At 36.1% G+C, this 21,570-nt stretch overlaps 1 protein-coding gene across 1 annotated transcript in view; it reads right to left on the bottom strand.

Moving 5' to 3' along the window:
- CNTNAP2 (contactin associated protein 2) overlaps positions 1 to 21,570 on the bottom strand; it is a gene marked incomplete at its 5' end in the record, with an annotated part of 1,159,740 nt that overhangs the window by 592,441 nt on the left and 545,729 nt on the right. The window contains one exon of the mRNA XM_082045698.1: positions 19,162 to 19,426. Within this exon, the coding sequence (XP_081901824.1) occupies positions 19,162 to 19,426 (265 nt within the window). The remainder of the gene's footprint in view (positions 1 to 19,161; positions 19,427 to 21,570) is intronic.

Consider the following 21,570-nt stretch of genomic DNA (forward strand, 5'->3'; position numbering starts at 1 on the left):
GAATGGAAACAGACTGTGAGCCTCTAAATTTCAGACAAGAAATCTGGGCAATCATCAGGATGGTGGTGTTTTTTCACATTTTTAACACTGCTATTAGCCAGTTTTATACAATAGAGAATAATATTTAAGTGATACGATTAGAAGAAAATGTGTGGATGCTGTAAGCAAAGGTTTACCATTAAAGGACATAAGGGCAACAAAATCCATACGCAGAGGTAATAACTTTCAAAAAGTAATAGAATTGGAGAATTGGGCACAGTTTCAGGCTTGGAGCTTGAAGAATGGACTCATCTTGCAGCTTTGCATTGTTTGTTTTTCCTAAATGAACCAGACGGTCTAATTGAAACAAACACATATAAATAAGTAAAGGGAAAAATGTTCCTGCTCTGTCAAGCAGCCTCTGTGTTGTATTATCGCAGCAAGTCCCTGGTAATAACCCTTAAGTTCCCACTCCTTATGAGTCTCCTGCAAGAGAGGACAGCGGATCACCCAAGCAATCTTTGATCTCATCTCCTCCACCAGCTGAGATGGGTTTCTCTTCTTTAAATCTACACCCTAAGCCCAAGATAACTTAAAGATATGATCAGACAGCTAATTGAACATTAATATTTATCTAGCTGATGCAGTGAATTTTGTACCCAGTAATAGTACCCAGGGAGAGAATTTCCTCAAATCTGCAATACAGTTCAATTCAAAGTTCATTCAGAACTCATTATTTTCCAACAGATCATATAAAGATGTTTGGGTTTTGGAGTGGAAATTTATACATCAGTACAGTCATTGTTTCTTTTTAATAAATAGCCTCTTTGCTTGTTAGTATATCCTTATTAGCATACTCAACATAAATGATACAGTTTAGCTAAAGCCACAATTCATTCAGGTGAAAATTTTTTGGTTTTCTCAAAAGTGTTATGAAATTGTTGGCTATTTGGCTGAAGGGTTCTAATTTTGTTTTATAAAAGACACATCTCTAATTAAACTTCAGTGGAGAACAAGATTTAAATATTACATGGACAATGTAACATCTATGCACCAAGATGCTGGAAAAATATGTTTTTCAAAATTGAAAGTTTCATTCATGCTTGAAAAGTAATCTAAAAATTGTATTTTGACTCTAAATAATGATAGCAGTAGCAAATGATAATTTGTATTTAGGCAAAAATTATAAAGCCCCAATTTTACCCAGCACTAGTTTTACATTTCCTTTTGCTTAAATGTTCTTTTAGAATACAGAAATAAGTTATATTGTAAAGACACATCTTAAAATTACATTAAAAGATCTGTTTTAAATGAGGTGTTGTGAAATAGTACATTTATCTTTGAGATGCTTGCCATTAGTAATATGTTGAGTTACTAATTCCTAGCAGGCATTTAGCAGTTAAAAGGAAGTGAAGCAAGTCTAAGGTAATGGAAAAAAATCCATTTGATTTTTCTAAATGTCTTATGACTTTGTGCAAGCCCATGCTTGTTCACACCTGTTCTTTTCAGACAGGACATATGAGAGTACATGCTTTATCGTGCATGGGAAGTGAAGTCTAATCTAATGAATCAGCCCATTGTGCAGGGCAGGAACATTCTTCAGAAACACAGGACCAAATGCAAAGGTAATTACAATGGATTTCTGAAGGAAAACCATGTTGTGAGATACACAAATACAGTTTAATATGGATTTCTAAAAAAATCCTGATTTGTCCTGATTCACTGTAAGTACTGGAAAATCTAGGAGAGCTGTGAATCATGGTTCATCTATCCCTTCATTTTCTAGCAGTTGGCTGCACTGCACCTCACCTTCTCAAAGGAAAGGCTGCCTCTAACCCCAGTTATGATCATTTGATTTTAAAAAAGACATGATATTAATAACACCAAATGAGTCCGTTATCTATGGAAATGCCATATATCTTTTACTGGTATTTGCAGGCCAACAGAGGTGAAACTACATAACTGATTTTCTGTTACCTATACTACCTAAGAGGATTCAGTCCCACCTCCACTCATCACTACATTCCAGACAATAAATATACCACCCAACATATGATAGTAAATCTAGGGCAAAAAAACCCTGCTGTTTTATTTCTTATCTAAAACCCAGATAAATGTATAGCACTGAGTTATTAAAAAGAAGTTCTGCTACTCTTTTAACTCAACAGGTTCACTGTTAAATACTCAGCAAAATGAACATAAGCTTGCAAAATCCCCGTTTTAGTCTTTTCAATATCTTTATTAGAAATCAAGAGGAAATCAAAAGGAGCAAAGTAGTAAGAACAGACTGAAGATTCCAGACACAGAAGAACTACCTTTGCTGGGCAGAAAACCAGTATGAATAAGAAACCTAAATATATTTAGTAGATAAAAATATGGGTTTTAATGATCCATATGCCCACACAGGCAAAAACATACAGTACATGACAAAAGATCAATGGATGTTCATGTTTTAGGAGCTTGCAAACTGCACTGGGTAGAAGAGATAAAAGAATTTATGCAAGGGTTGGAAAATCTGGCCCAAAAGATAGGGACTGCAGCCTGGCAAGAAAATTGAGGCTAGTGAAAAGGTCTGTACGCAGTGTGCTTAAATAATTGTGGTAGGCTTTGTTTAGTTTTGCTTTTGTGGGGTTTTTTTGTTTGGTTGGTTGTTGTTTTTTTTTTTCCACAAGTACATATCATCAGTGAATAAAAACCAAGACACTAACTTACTGTGAGCAAATGGACAACTCGACAGAATTTAACTCTGAATTGTAAAAATAAACCCAAATAGCTGTACTGCAAAGTGAGTTTGCCAAGAAGTGAAAGTATGCTAAGAACCAGCATAATTTTCTTCATATTGCCATTGTGAAGCTATTCTGCAGAAATGCACATTTTCAGCTTTTCAGGGCTAGATGGGATACCCTCTTGCTGTTACAATCTGGACCCACCAGAACATTATTGCTCTATTCTATTCTATTCTATTCTATTCTATTCTATTCTATTCTATTCTATTCTATTCTATTCTATTCTATTCTATTCTATTCTATTCACCTCCTCAATGGGTGCACCACCAAAGTGTTTTCAGAAAACAGTCATATTCTCTTCCAAATTTAATTCTGCTATTGAAACAATTCATGTTGCTTTAAGTTAAATTATTTTGCGTATTCATACTTTTCAGACCTGCTTCTCTCCTTGCTCCCATAATACTGTTTTTGTTGTTGTTACTCTCCCTGATACATGTAAAATGAAGAAGACTAAAAGAAAAATAGTATGAATGGAAGAACATATGGAGAACCGAATGTTAGAATAGGGTGGGATCCACAAATGGATTCAAAGCCAGATTTGAATAAGTAAAGAATTAGGTACAAAGAATGATGTAGAGAGAGATTTTTTGGGAATGGGCAATCAAAAGTCATCAAAATTACACCATTAAGCATGAAATGTTAAAGACCATTATCTAAGTTTCTTTTGGTTTGGAAATTGAGAATTTTGTAAATATACCCACTCTGAGTAATGTACTAATATCTCTGCACAATAAATTGGTCATGATAAAGCTGAATGCTGTGTCACCTGTCTGAGTACCCATGCTGAAGACAGACTAGAACTAAACTTTGAGAAGGTGTGACTGCCACAGAGCATGTACTGAACCAAGGACGCTCCAGCCATTTTAGCATCTGAATCTGCAGGAAGTATGAAAAAGAAAGTTGTGATGAAGACAAAGGTACAGCAAGACTGTATGTGTACAGAGTGTTATCCACAACTTCATGCATATCTTCAAAAGAATAGGCTCCTTATCATTTATTTTTAATTCCAGATCCTTCATCTTTGGACATTTGTGGCTGAGAATTGATACCCCCCTCCTCAGATCTTCATAAAAATTACAGATAATTTGCTAGTCTATAACACAGCTGAGGCAAACACATAAGAGCACCTAGCAGTTTTGGTCAAGTACATCCTTACTTTAGTTACTAGAGGCATGTCTGTACTTCAGTCAAAATTATGTATATACGTCATGCATTCATACATAAATCATGTGAACCTGCTAGGGTAATAATTATCAGTGTAACATATCTTGGAAGTCAGTGGGGGGCTACAAAAACTATCCCTCAAATTTGGTAAGTAATGCAGCTAGGTAATTTGCCTACACTTAATCTAGCATGCCTATGCTTATTCTAGTATGCCTATAACCACACTGCTAGGAAAATACAAGTAATAATGACTAATCTGAAGCTACTTTGGATAAGGAAAGCTGCCACTACCAAGTGGTAGCTGAATTGAAACAATACTTTTCACCTCAGCCTGCTTATAAGAGCACTCAATTTCATTGTTGTCTAAAAAGAAGTCCTATCATTCTCCTTATTCCATGTTCTTCCACCGCCCTCCACATTCACCCATTTTTTCATCCTGCTACCTGCTGCTGAAGAAAATAAGCTTTCTTTCAGCTTTATCTTCCAAGGGTAACAAGTCCGTAATGTACGTCTGTTGCAAAATGCTGGAAATGGCTGAGTATGTCATCTTGCCTCTGCTACTCACAGATGGTTGCCTGAATGATCTTCTCTCCGTGTTCTCCAAGACATAAATTTCTTCTCACTTACTTTGCGAAGTTCTTAGTGGTAGAGGCAAGTAGTGCATATTTGTCCCAGCCCTCACAACAGACAGCAATATTTGTGCCACTAACTTCTTGTGATATTATCACATCTTAGTGTATCTTACACTTGACTGAAGGACACAGTTCGTGGAGAAAAGTGATTACAAGAGGATCTCAGCTACCGCTAGAACAAATGACACTGAAAAAAATCAGCATGATAAACTGTTGAGTTCTCAGAAACCAAAAATAAAATAAAATGAGAAGATTTAAACCCAGAGATGGAACATCAAAGGCCATTTCACAATGTGCAAGGACTAGACTCATGATTTTTAAACTTGTAATTTTGTACTACTTCTGTTAATTTTGTTTTATAAGACACTCAGTTACAGGCACAGACTTTTATCATCAGATAATATATTCTCTTAAAGCCTTTACAATCATGGTCTTTGCACCAATAAATTCTGTGACTTTTCCTTCCTGCCAGCTTCATAAAAATTCTGAGAATCTAGACAATCCCTCTGCCACACAGGCAGCAGGAATATTGAGCCTGAAGGGTTATGAACAGGTGGATAAACTTTTTTGGTACCTTCACAACCTAAGTAAGAGAGAGTTGAAGTTTCAAACACAATTTATTAGACTTCAGTTTGGCTCCTTTCATCTTCCCCCACCTTCTACATATGCTTTGCTTGAGTAATGACTTGGGTTTTCCTGATTTGTTGCCAAAATGACTCAGAAGAGTGACAGTATGTCAGCCTTCAGATGATGGATGAAGTGGAAACTCAGAAAAAGATACTAAACAGTAAATACTCTGTTAAAGCCCATTAAAATCTGAAAGGTTTCTTAAATATTCATATTCATCGGACAGGTTTTCGATTGATGTATTTCCCATCTGTCTGTGTGCTTGTACATTGAAGAGTTTGCATGTCAAAATAAGAGCTTCATTATGTTAGTGCTTTTTGATAAATTGGTTAATTATAATACAATCCAATATAACATGATCAATTTATGAAAAACAAATTAAGAATTCTCTTAGGGTTATTTTTCAAAGTGCAATAGGTTTCTCATAATGATAAATAACACTGATGAACTTCTATGTTTAATTTGTTTATTTATACTAATTATTAGATTCTGGAGGGAAAAAAATAGTAAAATCTTAAAGATATTCTGGCTATGTGAGTAGATATATATAGTAAATACATAAAATTTGGCCACATTATGCACATTATGTAACAGAATTTGAAGTTATCAGTTAATTGAACAATAAGAAGTAAAACGGGCAAATATCTGCTTTTTGATATTTTTTTCTCCACCTCAAACAAGAGAAAGAAGGAAAACAGGAAAAGGCTGATCATATTCCTATAAACATTCTGCAGAGCTACAACTCTTTCACATCTTGTGTTTTAGGAACTTCTTGAATGACAAAGAAAGGTATAAAGGAAAAATCTGAATGCTTATTCTCTAGGATCCTGCTTGCTTTGACACAGATGAGAAGTATAAGGTCTCACACTGACCATCGATTTTAAAGAAAGTGGGATGCAGAAGGTAAGGAACCAGTGTCTGTGCATGTGTATGGACATGCTCATGAAGATCTAACTCTTAGAGTACTTAAACAGACTGGAAATGAGTTAAAACTGCAGACAACATTATTTTAACATAAGTGAGCTTATATCTGTAGAAGCTAAGAGATTGATCTTGAGTTTTTCCCTCACATAATGTCCACAACGGCTCTTGCAAGTTTGACAATCTAGTGCCAATGTCATATTTTCCTGCCACTCCTAAAATATGACACCCCTTCCCTTTTGGAGTGGGACCGGAGGAAGTCCTGACACATGAGAATGAGTGACAACCAGCATTTCCTTATACCTGGCCAGACATTCTCTCAAGAGTACAGGTGGCAGAACTGTGCCAGATTTCCCCTACCAGGCATCTACCTTGTGCAGTGACAACCTTCTGAAGTGTCCTGTTTGGAGAAGAAAATCTGGCACAACACAATTTCTAATTAGGTAAATGATTCTGTAACACACCAAATGGAAAGACATAATATTTTGAACTCCTATTTAATCTGAAATGATTAAGCTTTTATTTTTCCCGCTTGATCACAGGAACATTCATAGGACTCACCAAATCAAAGCATATACATTTTGTTCTACTGAATATTGCTAATTCATATGTGGAAAAATATACATGCTGTATTCCTTGTCGGGCTAAGTCCCAAAGGATCAAATGACAACTGACGAGATTCCAAAGTGCTTTCTGATCCTTGTGTCTTCCCACCTCCCTTTAAAATTAAACGAATACAGAATAAACTGAAAATACAATTTTCAGAGGCAGGCAGTGAGTCCTGACAGTACTGACAAGCAATAGACAGTCATCATTGATATGGTGTGAGCTGTGATGAATGCTTAGAAGAACAGACCTTGTATATTCTTGGACCTCTTGCTGCTGCAGTTAGATAATCTGAGATTAACTTTCAAATAACTAGGTTAAAAACCAAAACCAAAACACAAACTTGTATTGAATCATTTTTCTCAGAGGTAGTTGAATTCAAATTCTCATTGGATTTAATTTGGCCTGAGATTTTGACTTCAGGACTGGCAGTGTCACCATCACATTCTTTCTGGGCTTTTCTCTGCAATGTACAAATGACGCTCAGTTTTCACCATTTCCAGTGTGAACTGAGGGTACATGGTGGCTACCAAGATGTTCAACAACTCGCAGTAATACAATATAATTTCAAGTATGCTATGAGGTTATACTGGTTTTGAGTGGAAACTAGATCAAGTTGCTAGTTCAGGCTTCTCTGTGCCTAGATGCATGAATCACTAAACAGACTGGGCAAAAAGCTGATCTACTGACACATTGCTGATTCCTTTCCTAGTTCAGTGTGTCAGCATAATCAGAACTTTAAGTTAGTAAGATTTCATATTTTCATAAGCTTGTGGTTATCTATATACCTTGTAAAACTTAAAAATGACAAAACCAGACTTGAGCTGAAAGTTTTGATCCAAACTGATTTTCAGCTACTGAATGTGATTATTGTATTCAGCTCTGTTGTAAGGATGTCAATGATACCCAGAAAATTTGAAACACTGATTAAGAATACAATTTCTTTTGAATTATGAATAATGCAAGAGTCATACTTTAATTTTATACCTACTTCAGTTTGCTCATCACTTTTTTTATGACAATGCGTATCTACTTTTTTTTTTTAATCTATAATGAATTCCACAAAAAGCTATTAATAATATTAAGAGATAATTCTTCTTTAAAATATTTGGGTGACATAACTGAACAGACAAATGTACTTTCAAGAGATAATTAAAATGAAAGGAAAACTTCCTTAATGTTTTCCTGTTTATCATTTAAAACAGATTTTCAAAACATTACTGAATTCTTCCAAGCTTCACAGAATCACATAATGGTTGGGGTTGGAAGGGACCTCTGGAGACCATCTAGTCCAACCCACCTGCTAAACCAGCCTAACTCTCCTAAACATGCCCCAGCACCACATTATGCCTTTTGAGATTCAGTACTGTCAATAATATCAGCCTGGTGTTGCAAATTCCAGATTCTAGAGATGTGGGATCTGCTATTACTGTTTTCACAGGTAGTTGTCTAAGTACCAACACAAGAATGTGAAGAAAGTACTTTTGTTCTGCTAGTAATCTGTGTGCTAGTGCTGTGGTAAAGTTGATTCCACTTGGCAGCTGGTTTTAGTGCATGTGCAGCTACAAAACGTTAATGAATGAAACCCTCATTTTTGATGGCATGTGTTGTGATGTTCCACTACTTGAAATTTGCAAAAATAATCCAACCAAAGTTATTACTGCATTCTAAAAGAATGGATGCTTCAAATGTTGTATATACATCTATTTATTGGAAAAGACGTAGGGGGAGTCATGCCTCTAAACATGTTTTTCTTTAGTAAGTAAATATTCTACAAAGAAGACAAGTAGAATTTTCAGTATTTGTCCTCAGTGAAACTGTTCCATAAAATCCTGCTTGGTATTAGAATAAACTATGTATTTTATAGTGGCTGCATCACAGCAAGGGAATTGAGATTTTTTTTTCCCTATCAAATACATAAACTTATAGTGGGCAACATTTTTAAAGACAATATCATCTGCCATTCAGCTTACAGAATTCAAAGGACATTGGTTGCTCTGTTTCACCTCAGTGCTCATGTGCTGCTGCTTCAGCAACATTTCAAAATGAAAAGAAGCAATGTGTAAAAACGCGAGAGGGTACTCACTATCTTTTCCAAGACCAACATAAAGGCAGAGCTAGCAACATACAGCTAGAAATTTTTTATTTTCCTTCGTCTATCTGTGCAGCTAAGAAAAGCCATTTCTGTGAACTAAGCTGAAAAAAGAGACAATCCAGACTGCACATGATGACATTTCAATGAAGCACTTTGATAGAAATTGCTTTTAGTTCAGTCAGTGTCAGTAGAAAATGCCAAAATGCCAAAATACACATCACAGTTGTGCATGACTGTACTAACCAAAAAAACAGTAAGGGCTGAGCTGACTTACAAGAGCTGCATTGCCCATTTTTTACAAAAAAAATTGAATTCATTTTTTGGGCTAGATGCCATTCTGTGTCATTGATGCAAACACGAAGGTCAGCAGAAGCCCTATGAATTTACAATGGCATGACTGAAAACAGAATCTTTCCTCTAATGCTTAAGTCTTATGCAGCATAAAATATGTATGGATGCTTGACAACTTTTCCCTTCATTATATACAAAAGTGACTCTCTCTTCTCTCTAAAATAACACTGTCAAACCAAGAGGGACTGCCAGAAACCTGTCACAGATAATAATCTGTTTGCCCAGGTTCCTGAATAGCAATGAAAAATAAGATATTGAGTGTCAGTTCCTAGCATATAGATTAAAGTTCCATGCCTGTAATCAGGTCACGCTTCCTCCCCCTCAAAAAATAGTGTTTGATATTATAAGAACTTTTAATTATGTGTCTGTAAGTAATTGACACCTACCCAAGGATTAGTGATAAATACGATTGAAAGTTCAAAATTGCAGAATTCCTTTCAAACTCAGATGAGTTTCAAGGACATTTGCACTAGCAGTAGTATCCCTGGTTTTACTCCAAGTGCAAATGCTGCAAATGCCCACTTTAAAAGTAAAGAAAATCTCTGTTTTTGTTTGCATTTGGAGAAGATGAAAAGGTAAAAAGAAAGCACTGGCAGTTTTAATTTACATGGTTGATAGTTTCATCCTGCAGTGGTTTTGCACAGTGTTATGTAGCCCACTGCTTAAAGATTCTGTGCCCAATTTTGAAACACCATTAGGTAGTTCATGTAAGCAACAATGATGTACAAACGAGAGTTCAAGACCTTTGATCTCCCAGTTTCCCTAAACATTTTTTTAAATGTACAGAAAAGAAATGTGCTGTGCTCTAAGTGGAAACTGGCTATCCAGTATTTTTTCTTCTCAGCCCACTCCTTTTTTTTTTTTTTTTTTAAATTCATAACAACCTTTGTTTTCCTGTCCTACCAAGGTTTCATGACCACCAAAGTTCCAAACAAAAGAACGCTGTGTAAACGAAGTGATAGCAGGCCACTTTTCCAAACCTGAAGACTTTGCCTATACATCTATAAGCTTCCTCTCTGCTGTGGTTTCATTTTTTCTGGAATAACACAGGCTGTGTCTCTGCTGTCTCTGTAACTGGGACCAACGAGTGATCTATGTTCCCCTGGCCGGTTTGCCCAGCACAGCTCACATTTGCAGTGCTCATGGCTGGTCCCTACAGAAATCTGTTTGTGTCCACACTAAACAGTGTGTGGAGGGGTCTCTGGATCAATACACACTCTGTGGGGCTTCAGGTTGTTGACCCATATGCCCACACTGTGCAAGCCATGTGCAATACTAACTTGTTTCATGCTTGTCATATGATTATTGTTACATGACCATGGGTATGGCAACCTTGTCACAACAGTCTGGATTTCCTCCTGACCCTACATGTCGTTCTTTGGGTTGAGACACATTGGTAGTAGGTCATGATTTTAAGAATGAATATCTCTTCCTGAAGTGATGAATAGTAAGAGGGTTACCTGCTGACATTTGTACTTGTTAGGCAATGAAAGCCAGAATATGTTGCATGTACAGAAGTGTGGAGGGCATAAGAGTCTGCAAGGGGACAGACCCTTGCAGAAAAGTGTGGAGAACAGACCAGGCTGACAGAGTAAGAGCAGATGTTTTGTTTATACTGTCTACTGTAAGTCTCTGCACCAGGCAAACCACTGAACTGTTCCTGGGTCTCAGTGTTGCTGGTGGGGAAACTATTGATCCCACTGAAACAACAATATCCCAGGAGTGAAACAGCCTGTTTCTAGAAGGGACAGTCAGAGGAGCAGGACCTTGAGATGAAATGACGAGTGATCTGGAAGTGTAGAGTCACCTGCTGTTTGCCCTGAGTCTCCCGAACCCATTCAAATGGTTTTACTATTTTACCAAATGCCAATATTCTTCCTGTATGTCATAGTTGGCAAATTAGCTGAGTAAACTCTCTGACTGATATATGGCCACATGCACAATGGTACATATATATATAGATACAGTGGCTATCACTTATACTATCAAATAAAAAGTGAGGGCATTCTGTTTACCCTCTACTACTCCACTTACTCATAGCCATTTACAAAATATCATAATTGCCAGATTAAACAGCAATCACATTTTTCAAGTAATACTAACATCACTGGAAAAGTTTACAGGAACTCTCTCATTCTGTCATTAACAAAGAAATGGGCTTTTACAAAATTAGAAAGTTTAAGCCAATGGTTTTGGATGGTATTCATGGCAGTGCTGAAAGAAGTGGCTGACACTACTGTGAGGTTACCATCGTGTTGCCATCTATGACAAACTGTGTTCAGCACAGGTGTGTGAGTCCTAGAAATAGGCATTCTCAAAGAGACACCTTTATGGAATAGGAGGCAGAGATGGCAATTAGTAAATGAGGGGAAAGAACATAATATTTATGGCATCCAGCCTTTTAGATATTGTCATAGAAAACATTCCCTTCCTCTGCCACTATAGTATATGAATACTCAATGGTGTCCTGGGGATACTGCTGTCAGGCTGTGCATAAACACAACAAATATAACTACAGCTTTTGTCTCTGTTGTATCCTTTTGTTTATTTCTTTATTACTAATCTAAAAGGAAAATACTAATGGGAAAAAAAAAACCAAAACCCATTCACATTCACCTCAATCAGCACTTGCAAGTCCTGAAAGACTTTAAAACACACAAAAAAGTGTATTTTGCCATGTTCTTTCCAACATTGCCTTCTTACTGATCAAAGAGGTAATGCTGGTTTTAACTAAGCATTCTTGGCTGGCTAAACCAATATTTGGAATCTCTCCATGCAATTTTGTATTGAACAAAAATAGGCAGATAGAGGACTCACTCATGTGAAAACCTGTTCTTCAGGTAACTGCAAAATGTTGGGCACCACTGTAGCATTCAGTGCTAAGGGTCTTGTTTTTTATCCATCAAAGCTGAAAGCAAAATTTTCACTGACTTGACTAGAACTGGACTGGCAATAACTGATGTGGACAGAGAAAAAAAAGGCAACATGGAAAGCAACTAACATTGATTCCACTTCCTGCCAAACTTATTGAATTAGAAATCAAAAGTGTAAATTTCCAACTAGTTCTGTCCAGCTCTACTCATGTAATTTACATTCCTTCTAGTAGAAAGTTAAAATTACCATTTAAAGTATTGATTATTGCACCTTTTTCCTGAATGAAATTCACTGCATCACAGTGACCGCCCAAACAGTAGTTGTAAAAAGCTTTATTTCATATTTCAGTGCTAAAACAGAGAATGACCTGCAAAGGTCCCTTCTTACTCTGTTCCACAGCCTCAAGGGAAAAGAGGCTAAAAGAAGTAAACTGAAATTCAGCCTCCTGTATAAATTTAGAAAGCCTGTCAGTGAGGAAAGCCTGCTTGCTTCATTCCCAGGTTCCTCCATGCTTGCAAGGTACCAGTGCAACCAACAGTGACACTGCTCTCAGTGAAGTATCTGAAAATGTTAGCACACACGTTTTAGAATGCATAGCTTGTGCTTGGTAGGCAACTACCCAGTGAAAATCAGTGATTGATGAAGCAGAAGTCATGAAAACCCAAACTTAGCAGTTTTCTTAGAAGACAAAGTCTGCAATCAAGAACCCTATTTCTTGCTCTGACCGGATTGAGAGTCTACTGTACTGAGATGCAAAACCGGAGTACAAGAAAAACACATAGATAAGGAATAATAACTATTATAAGCACATCTGTTTCTCAGTTCCGTGGAATTCAAACCCACAAATGCCTATTCATGTAGCTGCATCACCGCTTAAAGTCATCAGTCAAAAATAAACATTCAGAGAGAAACAGAGAGACAAAACTGGCTATCTGGGAAGAAACTAATTCTCTAATATTCAGACTGTTCTGATGCTAAGTCGTCATGCTGTCTTTTGTGGACAGAATTTGTGTCTGTTATCTCAATCATGCTAACAAGTGACTCACAGGTATCTACCTTCACTCACTAACATTCAGCGTATAACCTACTATCAGAAATATGGAAAAGACTTGGTGGGAAATATCTTTCTACCAGAAGTGAACTTATGCTCTGTGTACACACTTGCTATTAAAACCTTCATTTAGCAACAGAAGCAAAAATACTTCTTTATTCGCATGTAAAATGCCCCTTGGAAATGTCACTGGAAAAGTATTACTTTAGATCTGACAGACATTTTATTACCTGAAGGACGATATCTTAACCTGAGGTCTAAAATATAGATGAATTGGAGTTCAGATGACTTGAGACCTAGCAAAAAGGAGAGTAGAAAGCTTCCCAGAGAGATTCCACAGGGAGAAGTCTGATTTATTTAATACAGAATATGACAAAAAGATATTCATATCCCAAGTTTTAATAAGTTTATAGTTGACAGGAGGAACAGAAGACAGCCTTGAGCAGCAGTTAATATACAGAAAAAGGTGTTAACTAGGAGAGTTAGAAGAGGAAAAAATGGAGCTCCAAGCAGATGAATTCAATTTAATTGCAGAAGATTTTGGACACTCTGAAAACTTCTCCGTTAAGATACTATGGCTCAAAGGAGATGTTGTCTTTTTTCAGTGACTTATCATTTGTATTATGAAGTAAAAACCAAGGGATCTTATAGAGTATCTTGTATTTAAATTGAGCAAAGAATATCTAGATATGTAAGGTCAGAGCTGTCTACGAAAGGACAACAAGTGAGAAAGAAAGCAGACGATAAATCAAGAGAATATTTTAGAATCTGCCACCGTGAAAACTTCACCATTTCTCAAGGGCAGAGAAATTATTTTCTATATTGAAACAGGGATTCAGGGTTTGCTGTTAAAAACATTAGAAACCCATTAGATAATTCCCCAAGTGTGTTATGTTGAATGTCACTTTGTATCTTTGAGCAAAGCAATACTCTTCATGTTTGTTAATGGGCTACCAATTTTACCCCATGCTGAAAGCTTCAGAAGAAGTTTGATTTTGTTAATAAGGAATTTGTGTTAAGTTGCTGAAGCAGGTAGATGTAACTACATAGAAGGAAAGGAGGGAACTGGGGCATGGCCTGTGGCTTAACCCTCCACTAAACAGTATTTGCATTGGCTTTGGGATAAGTTTCATAACAGATTTTCTGGTAAAGACAGATGTAGGTGTGTGACATTTTCCAGTTTTTGGTTTCTTCTGAGCTCAAGAAAGATTATATGAACTTGTTAAAGCTTATAAATAAATACAACTTCATCAACAATTTATTATCTTAATTGCAAGACCACAAATTCTGAGTATGTTCTCAGGGTAAACAGGTAACATATACTAAAATTAAATCTTTTAAAACTGTAGCTGACTATCAGAATCCTTTGATATGCAAAACTACATTGGAAATCTGCTTTTAAAGTTCTTAAAGAAAGCAAGAACACTTCTTTCTTCCAACTTCTCAGCCTAGCATTGCTTCCATCAATCCCTTGGGTAAACCCAGCAATTTCCAAGATGACGGCCTGAATGCCATGATGCCAAAAGCAGAATTTACTCTAAAACTATATGGAGCAGTAAATATAAATCTCTTGACTGTTTTCTGAATTTCTCTCCTATTATTAATCCCTATGCTGGGACATACGCACTTGTGAAGATATTAATCATAGTTTACTCTGCAGAGAAAAAGTCAATAGGATATCTGACTCTTGATTTATACACAAGTTTTAAGTATTTCACCTGTGTAATTCTGCAGTCAGTAGCTTATTTCTTCTAATTAAATCTTTATTTCAGCTTTCCGTGAGCCTGATTTTCCTCTTACTAACAGCAAGTTTATTAATATAACTCTCATCAATCAAATGGTGGTAGAATCTAAATAACATAAGAAAAAACAAAATCAAGGCTATTGACTTTGTACAACAGCTTTGCCGGTCTGTTCACAGCTAATCAGCACTTACTGAAGACTTAACAGAATGCTGGGCAAGGAAGGGACGGCATTTTTTATTGTTTAGAGACCTGTTTTGAAGGAACAACTGGCAAGATCACGAAAAAAAGGAAAGGAAAAGACAAAAAAGCTCAGTAAGCAAAAATGAGGCAGTAAGTATAAAAACAATGACTAATCATCTTTGTCCATTTCATATGTACTATAAACTGAAAGCTAAACTGCATATTAACATGAAATATTCTGCTATACTCAAAATTGTGTTATGAGCAAAAGACTATACACCTTATCGATATAGTATAAAAATGATTACTTTTTTTACTGGCTCTTTACTGCCTCTACCATTCACCAAGCTGAAGCCCAGGACATGTCAGGGACAACTCGTTTGGTCACTTTTAAACAAGCTACAGCCAGGTCTAGTAAAACCCGAGATTCTGCTTTGCCAGGTCAGCACAAAGTCTATTGCCTTTTACTAGTAATGCAAAAATCACATGTATTAGACTACAGTATATCTAATTATCTCTGATTCTGTTCAGCACATACAAAACAAATATGAAATTTTCCTAATACAGATGCATTTAAATGCTTTAATCAGATGCAGAGATGAGGCAGAGGTTTGAAAGTGACTGCAGGCATAAAAGGAACAGCAAGATAAATGGAAACTAACATTAAAGAAGAAAATAAAATGCGTTTTTGCAAAACAAGAAGTTACCTACAGAAAGTTTTCCAGGAACTGGTAATGGTAACATCAAGTACCTGTGAGTTTTTAGAAGTAGCAAAAATAGAATGAAAAAGGGAATTAAGGCATGACGGACAGTAGGAATGTCTCAGGCTGAAGATAATTTTGAACTCCAAACAATGAGTGAAGAAGCTTCAGATATACAAAACCACAACAATAATAATGAAAAATATTATCTTTATTTTAAATATCTTAAGAATAAAGTACTGAGATGATTTATTGTTCCAATAAGGATGAAAGAAAATTGATTAAGAAACTGAGAGAAGTTCATGAAGAATTGAATATAGTGAAATCTCTAGTGGTCAGGACAAGTAGCTAAATAAATGAAGGAACAGTTAAGTGCTGTCTGGAAGACCAAAGGATAACATTAAATAAGACCTAAGAGCTCTTGCTTACACTGTGAAAAAATTATCCCTAACAAAACCAGAACAGACAACAGAAGACAGCAGAGAAGGATCTCTGGGAGACAAAGAAAACTGTTAAGAACAGACTGCCTGATGACAACTCTCAATTTTAAATGCAAAGCAATGTCTGCTTCATGATTTCCATGAACTGCCTACTATTGATCCAAATGTTTTCCCTCAGCATGCTATGTAAACCTCTCATAGTTGTTGTATTTACATAGAAGTCGAAGTTTTTCTATTCATGCTTTCTATTTGACCACCTTAGAGTATCATATCCCTTTATTCACTATATAAAATAGAAAAAGTAGAATCCGTTGGCACAAAAAATAAAGTAGAAACCTATTTCTGATTTCTCAATTTAGTAGTAGCTCACTCTTCTTAACAGTCAATTGATTCTGCTTGCTGATTTTTTTGTGTTTTTGCCTCTAAACCTTACATCTGTCTACGAAACTTTTTACAATGTCCTGTAAACTATTCACCCTACTGACTCTATAGGTAAGGAGTAAACACCGGTCCATGTACTATACAGGACTAGAAGTGCAGCTCCTTTACCTCTACCTTCTTTGTGTTATTTAATTTCTATTTCTGTAAAGTGTCATCAAAATATTTAAAACTGCAGCTGCCTTTCTCTCTTAAACAAAATGCTTAAATAAATTAGGTATGAAAATTATGTAAAAAAAAAATCTTTTTCACATACTGTCTGATCCCTCCTCCCAGGTGTCACTGGGCACTTCATAAAGTACTTCAATAAGGAGGTTTGCAGTGCCCAGCTACCAGTGAGAAAGGTGGGAATTTAGCTATATTTGATATGTTGGAAGTTTATCTGAACATCACTCATGGTAAGTTAGAGCTCCGTGAGTCAGTACATGCAGCTTTAAGGTGTTCAAAGAATATTATGACACTGAAAAACAGATAAACCTGAATTCTGTTCCACACCAGTGTTTTTAGCATAGAGATGCGCAGGAATAAACTCTGCCACCTACACATCAGCCTACAGTTTTCTCATGTAATTCCTGCCAGTCAGTTCAACTGTTATTTCTACAGCCAGAGCTAGACTATGACCCAGAATGAACTGCCAATGCACCCATGTTAACATGGAAAGCTGACATTAAAAACTGCTAAAGTAAGGTAGTAAATTATGAGAGGTGTGTAGAACAAGGACTAAGAGACTTTAGCTTCCTCCAGTGAAAAGTTGCTGATAAATTCTGTATGTCACATAAGCGAGGGGGGTGTACTCCCAGGGAGAGGTGGATAGAACAGGTGACAAAAATTGACCAACTAGATATTCTATGCCCATCCACATCATACACCCTATAAAAGTGGTAGATCATGAGGGTCTTGCTCTCTTCATCCATGGCTGGCATCTGAAGAGGACCCTGCCTGTCGTGCCTGTGATCCAAGGCCTAGTTTCAGACCCTGCATCCCTGAATCCTGTTCCCGTCTACTGCTGAATCCAGTCCAGGACTTCCAGGTGCCGGCCCTGCAGCCGCCAGCATGATGCCAGCTCTGCCACCGCCCGCATGATGCCAGCTCAGCCACAGCTGTGCTACACTGGAAAATTCAGTATTGGTTTTGTATATTTTGTATTATTTTCTCTCTTAGTATTATTAGTAAAGAACTTTCCAACTGGTAAGTCTCCCGTTTCCTCCTATTCCCTTTCCTTAGTGGGGAGGATGGGAGGTTAACAGAGAGCATCTGCCACAGTTTATTGTTGCCCTGCAATAAACGGTGACAGAGATACTATTTTTTTCCACAAAAACATTTTCATTTTACAAAACAGGTAAATTCCAATTCTTAGTTGTTATTATTCATATTTTATTCAGTTCTATCTATAATTTCATTTCGTGCTCGGCTCTATTTCATTACTAGGGTAGAAAGAGAAAAGTCGCAAAAATGTCCACTTGCCAAATGAAATATTACTTCCCTCTTAATGTATGTTTTCTCATTAAAAAAGGCATTTTTAATTTTTTCTTACATTTCCTCAATTCTGTGTTTATATGACTATGTAGACTATATATTTTCAAATAGAAACTGAATAGTAGACATAAAAACACTGTCATTCATTCAGGGCTATACCACTGTATCAATCCTGTTGATGAAAACTGAAATACCTCCAACATTAAATTCACAAAAAACATTAACCACAGATGACTTCGGGCAAAAAACATGTCCCTATTTTGACTAAGAAACTAGGTTGTTCTATCTGCTACTTCAAATGATCACTGTTTTATTTCTGTTTTCTATGTGGAGTTATTATAGATCCATTTGCAAGCAGCCCTGTACTTTCCAACACATGATTCAGTCATGACTTTGCTGAGAAAAAGTGTTAATTGACATGATGTAGCTATCACCATATTTGCTACAGCTCATCCAGAAATGCCCAGAAAGAATCCAGACTGAAATATAATTAATCAAAATGGAAGTATCAAGCAACTTTAAAACACTGCTCAACTAACACCAACACACACTTTCTTCCAGAAACAAATCAAATCCTGTACTTTTTACTCATTATTTTCCAAAACCTCCTTAGGTACTGAAAGCTCTGGTACTTCTCCAACATGACTGTACAGCATACCTAGAGAATGCCACAGTATTTTTCATGCCAGGCTTGTGATTAAACCAATCTTTTTTTAGGAAGTAACAGAAGCAGCCTAATTATTAGGCTACTCTCAGCAAGGGAGCACCCTCCTCTTTTGAAACCAAGTATTTTTTTGCAGAGAAGACTGCAAGACAGATAGAAGAAATAAAAAAAAGAAGCAATGCTGCCTCATAGATAAGGGATTATATGTTTTCTGGGTTTCACTGCAGAATAAGAACATTTCTGTCTTCTTAAATTTAACAGCTGTTTCAATATTCTTCTACTTCTTACTCAATGAAACACACAAGAAATGATTTAATATAGCTGCAATTTAAATTTTAAATTTTGTAAAACAATTGTTATAATTTTTAGGTCCATGATGCTTTTAGTCAATACCAACAAAAATGATACCAATTATAAAAAGAACCACTTACCTGATGAGATATCTATTCGGTTCTTCTTCACTAGGGTGACATTGATATGGACACTGACTTTGCCATCATTTATGTCAATCTCAACATTCCCCAGATCATCTGCGAAGTTGCTGAAGACAAGAAGTCCATTGGGGTTCCAGGTTCGGAAAAGGAAACTGACTGAAAACAGATCCTGGCTTGGACGACCAGGAACCTCAAGGTAACTGGTGGCATTGAAAAAGACAGGCACTGCATGTGGCTCCACACAAGAAAAACTTAAGTTTCCCTAAGTAAAACACACACACACACACAAGGAAAAAACAAAAAAACCCAAAACAAAACAAAACAAAAAAAAAAAACAAAACAAAAAAAAAAAAAGGAAGAAGAAAAAAGTAAGATTCCACTAAATTCATAGCTACCTCTAGAAAAGTATTCTAGGTTTTATTCAACCTAGAGTCTGCTGTGATCAATGCAAGTTGTATCTAAAAATGTGTTATTAATATTATCATTATTGTTACAATTACAGTGTTGTTGCTGATATTTCTGTCTTGTCTAGCAGTGGCACCATTGTATTTTGTACTGTACATATACACAATAAGAGGTAGTTTTTGCCCTGAAGAGTTATAGTCTAAGATAAAGCTTAGATGAAAGCATTAATATTTCCAGTTCAAAGATGAAGAAATGAATCACAGAAAAACATAGGCTTGTTTGTTGTCATGAAGAAGTGTATAACAGAGCAGTCATTCATCCTTTAATAAAAAAGAAAAACATCTTTCCAAATACCCTTATATCAATGTGTCAATCAATACAATACACAAGGTTGTGAAAGAATGATGTATAATATCTCATGAAGAGCTAGCCTCTCTGTTATGTTTCCTACTGGATAATATTAGAGCTAACACTTGCTTTCATGAAACAGAACAGTGGCTGATCATGAACAATGCCTAATATTTGCAGTCAATAATTTTCTCTAGAAAAGAAATTCCAGTTTTCACACTGTAAAATTTTAATCTTTGGGAAACTGAAAAAAATCCAGTCGAGCTTATTAATTTCCAAGGCTTTAAAATGTATCTATAAACAAGACTCGAATTAGGGACATGGATTTTTCACTCTGATTCTCATGTCATGTTTCATGAAAGACCACAATGGTATTGTGATTTGTTTTCTTAGAAATTGTAAATAATTCGTAGGAATCTCTATCCAGAACTGACATTTTAATGCATCAATTCAAATATAACAGGAAAATTTCCTCTGATGAAGAATTCCTCTAATATGTGGCAGGGTGTATCCTGTTCTATGGTTAGGTTTTGTGATGCACTGTGACAGATGGATAGTCTGTGGCAAATTCAGTTCAATTTGGGAAGGAAAAATTTCATCTGACACAGTATGGAAATTATTACTATGACCAATATAGGAATTCCTTTAATATTTATTTGTACATTAAAAAAATACCAAAGATTGAACAACATTTTCAGATGTACCTAGATGTTTAGAGATGAGGTTCACCTAAGCACTGTTCAGAATCCCAATAGGAGTCAGTCATCATCCTTATCACACAAGTACTTTTAAACTCCATTCTACTGACTTCCTGATATAAGCTTTTATGTCATATATGTTTGTATTCATAGTGTATAAATGCATCTGAAAGTTCATCTTGAGAGAAGTTAGAGAATTTGGAAGCCATTTAGGAACTTTGTGTCTGAAAATATGTGGGAGCAAAGTCCTAAGTTGTGGGTTTTTTGTTTTTTTTTTTAAGTAATTATTTTCAATTGGATATGGGCTAGATGATGTCAATAAGGAAGCAAGATGTAGCACTCAGTTACCAATGCCCAAACCCACCACATTTTAGAAGAACAACACATCAGAAAACACCTTATCTGTGCCATAGGCAGATACCACCTGTGTGGCAGATTCAGTTTTTTATATAGTATTTCCATGGCAAAAGTAAATGAATGAAAATAATAGTTTCCTGATCACTCAGACAGATTCTTAGATTACTCTGCATAACCACCTCTTTTTCCTACAGTGTCAGAAGTTATACTGCCACACGGTCTACCTGTGTAGGCAAGTAGAACTAGCAGCAACTAGACTGCTAGTTGGAAGCCTCCACCATCACTTAAGAAACACTGATGTTTCCAATAATCTGGAACAAGCAAAGAGATTTCTTTATGCTGATCTCCTAAAAGATTTATTCCTATCTTTATGATAAAATGTCAGCTTTACAAACCATGTTCTTTTCATACACCCACATTCTAGAGAAAATGAAAAACAGCTAAGGATTTAGGAAAATACTTAGGAACTATAGGAAGCTTTTAAATTACAGTGTGAAGGAGAGAAATTACAACTACTTTCTGAGTAAAGGTAAAAAGGCGAAGGGTTTCCCTTTTGCTGCTAAACTGTTTGGCTATTCTGGGCTTTTTGCTCTATAAG

Source organism: Streptopelia decaocto (assembly GCF_964273445.1).
Source record: "Streptopelia decaocto genome assembly, chromosome: 2".
Taxonomy (NCBI): domain Eukaryota; kingdom Metazoa; phylum Chordata; class Aves; order Columbiformes; family Columbidae; genus Streptopelia; species Streptopelia decaocto.